The 6,000-nt window shown below is 47.7% G+C and overlaps 1 protein-coding gene across 4 annotated transcripts in view; it reads left to right on the forward strand.

The window, feature by feature from the left end:
- Slc10a7 (solute carrier family 10 member 7) overlaps window positions 1–6,000 on the forward strand; it is a 225,644-nt gene that overhangs the window by 213,753 nt on the left and 5,891 nt on the right. For 3 of the 4 annotated variants that reach the window (XM_041663234.1, XM_041663232.1, XM_041663233.1), the window contains one exon: window positions 5,456–5,601. The exons of the other annotated variant lie outside the window; for it this stretch is intronic. In XM_041663234.1, the coding sequence (XP_041519168.1) occupies window positions 5,456–5,601 (146 nt within the window). The remainder of the gene's footprint in view (window positions 1–5,455; window positions 5,602–6,000) is intronic. 4 annotated transcript variants of the gene reach the window in all.

Consider the following 6,000-nt stretch of genomic DNA (forward strand, 5'->3'; position numbering starts at 1 on the left):
ATTGATGAGAGAAGGGGTGAAGACAGGGAGGCCTGACTGGTCTCAACTGGACTTGATGAGGAGCTGAGCTGAGGTGATGAGTGTGAAAACTGGGGAAAGAGGCAGGGACCTATAGAATTCTGCGACTTTTCCATATTTGTCCTCAAGCCTTGAACTGTGGAGTGTGGGTAAGCCAGTGAGAGTAGGGACTGCATGGGACTCACATGGGATGGTAGGAGATTGATAGGGTCAGGAAAGAGCTGCCAGAAGCCAGCGTGGAAGACAACAAAGTTGGCCTGTTTCTCTCCTTTAGCCTTGGCAGGTAGAACAAAGCTGACTGCAAAACCATTTCAAAGGGAAGGGGAGAGAGGGGAGGGGAGAGAAGGGGAGGGAAGAAAGAGAAGGGGAAACCATTTCAAAGGGAAGGGTGGGGAGGGGAGGGCTAGGAAGAGGAGGGAAGAGTGGGGAGGGGAGGGCTAGGAAGAGGAGGGAAGAGTGGGGAGGGGAGGGCTAGGAAGAGGAGGGAAGAGTGGGGAGGGGAGGGCTAGGAAGAGGAGGGAAGAGTGGGGAGGGGAGGGAAGTGCAATGGTGAAAATAGGGTACAGCCACAAGTGCCGCAGGTAAGCCCTGAAGAGTGAGTGTTGTGAAGTAGGGGGACAGTTTTCCCTGGTGGGTAAAGAAAGGTCTGTGTTTAATCTTGGGGGAAAATGCCCATTTCTCAAGGATAAGTCAAGAAATGTTCATCTAACACAAAGCACAAATGCTGCGACTTGAGCCTGATACAAAGGGAATTTTCTAATTCAAAGAACATAAAATAAACATATTTAAGTTAGAGGGGGACTTGTTCTTGTCCGTGCCATTTTATCCTTTCCTTTCTGGGTAGAGGATGAAGATGAAGAAAGCGTGTACAAAGTTCCTATGTGGCAGATGTCAGTTGAAAGCTCTGCTTATGGAAAATGCTGCCGTGTCAAACTCTGTTGGGTAATTTTAGACGAATGTGTCTTGTGTGACATGGAAATATGGCACACCGCACATTAGCGATCTCCCAAGTGTTCAGATCAGGCAGTAATGCGCAGAGAAAGTGCTCTTTATCCACCCACACACTGCGTGTGGAGCAGTGGGAAATGCTTCCCGTGGAAATGACGTTAGTCAGAAAAGGAATCCATTTACAACATGCGCCATCTAACATCTTCAGACAATGCACTGTATTAAGGAGGCATTTTTGATGAATGTTTTATAAACATTTTTCAGCATGACAGCTTAAAGTCCCTGTAAAACTGGATGTGTGCACAGTGTTCACTTCCATGAAGTCAGATGCCATCCCATAAAATCTGGTTGAATCCTGTCAACCATGGTGACACACCTGGGAGCATTAAAATTAATTTGCTTCATTTATATTAGCACAGTTGATAGCAAGATGAAAAGGATCTCATATTTAAATTTTACTTTAAAAGAAAAACTCAAGTAAGTCTGTTTGAGGTTTTAAGTTCTTGCTAGTTGTTTTTTTTTTTAATTAACAAATATAGTAAAAATGAGATGATAATCTGTTTAGTGCTTTATTTTAGAATTTGGAAAAAGTACAAACCCATTCATTGCACGGTGCTTTTGTGAGCACCCGCTGTGCCCTCAAAGATGAGTAATGAATAGCTGTGACCCTGCACCTCATGAAGGAAGCAGAAGCACACAGGAATTCAGGGTGGGTGTGGTCATGTGGAGGAGGAGGGCTCTACAGCATAAGAACAGAAGGTTAGAGGGTAAGTGGGTGCCAAGAACTGATGAATATCTGACCAAGGAAGCTGGGCAAAGGCTTAGGGGCCAAGGTAAATGGAGAAGGGCCCTGAGGCACCCACTGAGGCTAGGTAAAGGGTCAAAGAGCAAAGGAGGGGTGAGATCTAGAGGGGAGGAGAGCAATGGTGTGATCTAGAAGGGAGGGGTAGGGTGGTAGTGTGATCTAGAGGGGAGGGGTGAGAGCAGTGGTGTGATCTAGAAGGGAGGGGTAGGGTGGTAGTGTGATCTAGAGAGGTGAGAGCGGTGGTGTGATCTAGAGGGGAGGGGTGAGAGCAGTGGTGTGATCTAGAGAGGTGAGAGCGGTGGTGTGATCTAGAGGGGAGGGGTGAGAGCAGTGGTGTGATCTAGAGGGGAGGGGTGAGAGCAGTGGTGTGATCTAGAGGGGAGAGGGGAGAGCAGTGGTGTGATCTAGAGGGGAGGGGGGAGAGCAGTGGTGTGATCTAGAGGGGAGGGGGGAGAGCAGTGGTGTGATCTAGAGGGGAGAGGTGAGAGCAGTGGTGTGATCTAGAGGAGGGGAGAGCAGAGGTTCCTGCATGACTCCACGTAATCAGACTGCATGGAGCCTGCTCACTGCTTTCCACTCTCCCTGGGTGGCTGACGTTCTGCCATGGTGTCTGAATATATCAGCTTATGGAATAGGAAAGGGTTATTTGGGCCCATGATTTCCAAGGTTTCAGTCTATGGTCACTTAGCCCTGTTTCCTTAGGGCTCTGGCAGGTCATCAAGTTTGAGTACATGGTGAGGTATTCTACTCCTCCACCTCATGGTAGCCAGGAAACAAGAGCAGAGAAAAGAGGAGGCTGGGGACCTAATGACCCTTCAAGGGCAACCCAAGTGAGTTCCTCCTGCTGGCCTCCATTTCTTAAAGGTTCTACCACGTCCCAGGCCTTTTGCAGCTGGGCCTTACCTAAGCTCTAACACAGGACTCTGGTACTTAGCCAGCACACACGCATGCTAGTGAAGTGAATGAATGAGGGTTCCAGGAGCTGCTAACCCTGTGAGAGAAGAGGACAAGAGGGATGGAGAGATGGCTCAGTGGTTAAGAGCATTGCCTGCTCTTCCAAAGGTCCTGAGTTCAATTGCCAGCAACCACATGATGGCTCACAACCATCTGTAAAGAGGTCTGGCGCCCTCTTCTGGCCTTCAGGCATACAGACAGAATATTGTATACATAATAAATAAATAAATATTAAAAAAAAAAAGAAGAAGAAGAAGAGGACAAGAGTGTAAATGCCCCGTGAAGGTGTCAGTGCTGGCTGACGCTGAGCAGTGGAGCAGAGAACCTCCCGGCCCCTCCATCTTCACATCCAAACTGGCAGGACCACTGAGGGTGCAGCCAGCCACGGTATGGAGTCCGTAGGAACAGAAGGTGTTTGAAGATGAGAGGAATGATCTGAGGGAAGCTTCAGCACAAGAGAGCTTCAGGCCTCCAGTTCAAAGACTGGCAAGACCACCAGCACACTAGAAACTTCTAGAAGGTCAAGCCTTGGCCTTGTTGGGGTGGCCCTAACAGTAGCTTTGCTTTTCATCCACGTGAAATCTCAGCACCATCGTGGTGTGGGGATCAAGGGAGTTCAAGGTCTGCTGCCCTGGAGGAGTTGCAGTCCAAGAATTGTGTTGCAGAAGCTGGCCTGCCTGCACAGACATCAAGTGCACATCAGACCCTCTTCTGTGCCCCATGGGTTGCAGTGTCCTGAGTGATGCCACCTAAGGCAGTGACCTCGGAGTGCACCTGGTGCCTGCCTTCATTTCCACTTTGTCTGTCGGTGTCATCCTAGTCAAGGGACCTCTACATCATGTGATGAGCTTGGATATTTTGCAGGTGGTTCTGTTGGCTTGATAACTGCAGCAGTACCTGATACCTGGCTTCTCTTCTTTTTTTTTTTTAATTTTATTTATTTATTTATTAAAGATTTCTGTCTCTTCCCCGCCACCGCCTCCCATTTCCCTCCCCCTCCCCCAATCAAGTCCCCCTCCCTCGTCAGCCCAAAGAACAATCAGGGTTCCCTGCCCTGTGGGAAGTCCAAGGACCACCCACCTCCATCCAGGTCTAGTAAGGTGAGCATCCAAACTGCCTAGGCTCCCATAAAGCCAGTACGTGCAGTCGGATCAAAACCCAGTGCCATTGTTCTTGAGTTCTCAGTAGTAGAGCCCACTTCAGCTTGCTGGAACAGAGCACAGAGTCTGGATTCATGGCCACAGCAAGGCACCTTGGATGAATTAGCTAAGCAGTGATAGTCAGAAAGCCTGTACCTACCTCACTTTTCAGGACAAAGATCTCCATAGTTCTATCGTTTGTTCCCCTCAGACTCTCTCCTTTCTGGTTCTCATCCCCTGCTGCCTCCTTCTAAGTCCCTCAGGGGCATCAGAGCTCTTCCTTATCCTCCAGTCTGGGCAGCATCCGTGTGGACCACGGAAGGGAGAGCATGTCTGCAGTGGGGAGTGGCGCTGCAGAGCTCTCAGTCCATAGTAAACTTTCCAAGGCTGTGCGTAATGGTAGTGTTTACAAAACATGGATTCTTACACTTTCACTTTTTTGTACAGAACTATTTGTTTTCTTTGTTCCTTGTCTTATTGTTGTCATTTGATCTGAGTTTTCTAGAGACCGTAGAACTAGAAGACAGAAGGTATCTATCTAAATGTGTACTGTGGAAGCCTGAGAGAGGCTCCTGTTGGGGAGGGGGGCCTGAGTGTTTTCACTTCCCAGCAGTGCTGTGTGCGGCTGTGAAGAAGAGAGCAGTCTTGAGCATTTTTGCATAAAAGCTCGAAATGTATTGGAAGGTTAAAAATAATTGGGAAAGCTGAACCTTCCATTTGTGCTACAGTAAAAAGTAATTTATGCACCATCATTGGGCTTTAGGAGCTCGGGCCCTTTTCAGAGACCGTTTCCTAAAAACAAGGAGAAAGCTGCGCTCTTAGAGCACTTGGTTGTAAGAACTGACGTGTGTACACAGCAGCTGTACTAAAGCAACGGTGGTGACATGGAAGCTGTACTCTCTGGATGTCGCTGCTAAAGAAGCCACAGGTGGTAGTTGCCTAGAAACAGGCCCAGCCCACTCTTCTAGACTAGAATGGTGGGTTCACAGTGCAGTGGTCGTCCGTTTGCAGTCCAGCATGGCCTTCACTGAAGCGCTAGTTCTGAAGTTTACCTGTTAAAATCAATCACATTGGGATCCTTGGCCTTGAGAATGACATTCAAGGTTTGTGGGTGGACGCTTGCTTAGAAGTGAGGTCCTGGGTTGAATCTCAGGACTGCACCCAGCTAGAGTATCTTCCCATGAGCCTGACAGCTGTCTCTACCATACATTATCTTCCTGCATCTTTGGGGATCCCTAACAACCAACACACTTAAACACCACTGAGCTGGAGGAGATCCACAATCTGCTCTCCTCAGTCTTCCCAGCTGTCTTAGTAACCCCTCCATTCTTCAGTCTTCCTCCTCCTGATGGCGGAGTTGCCAATCTTGAATGAGAGGTACTGGCACCCCAAACAGTCTTCTCTGTCCCAAATAGAACAAATTGTGTCATGAAAGGAAGATAGACCTGTCAGCTTTGAGATCTTCCCATTTCGGGTCTGTGCATACATGTAGAGAAATATAGTCATAACCATCTGAGTTTCATAGAGCATGCCTTTAATTTGACACCAGCCTGAATTTGCCTCTACGTTTTCTGTCTTCTTGGTTGAACAGGAATTCCAATGCTGAAGATAGTGTTTGCAGGCCACGAGCACCTCTCATTAATATCTGTGCCCTTGCTCATCTACCACCCAGCTCAGATCCTGCTGGGAAGTGTGCTAGTGCCAACAATAAAGTCGTGGATGGTGTCGAGGCAGAAGGTGAGGCTCTAGGAAGATCGGATTTGAATCCAGATTAGACTGAAATTCTCTGTCTGGATTCAAATGATTCATATACTTACGTTTTTCTGGTATGTCATTGTTCAAATGTATGTATTTTGTTTATTAATGAAATGTTATAACAGGAATTTGGAGAGATGACCAAATGGCTAAATTACTTCCTGTTCAAACATTAGGACCTGAGTCAGAACCCCAACATGTACAGAAAAAGCCAGGCATGTGAGTGCATAGCTCTAACTCCAGCCCTGGAGACAGAGACAGAAAGATCCTGGGGACTCACTGTCAAGCCAGTCTAGCCATGTACACAAATGAGAGACCTTGTCTCAAAAAATAAGATAACGAGCAATTGAAAAAGACACAAGGACACATGCGCATACACAC

This window comes from Microtus oregoni, unplaced genomic scaffold (assembly GCF_018167655.1).
Source record: "Microtus oregoni isolate MIOR12 unplaced genomic scaffold, Mior012 000014F_ref0000157, whole genome shotgun sequence".
In the NCBI taxonomy this organism is placed as follows: Eukaryota; Metazoa; Chordata; class Mammalia; order Rodentia; family Cricetidae; genus Microtus; species Microtus oregoni.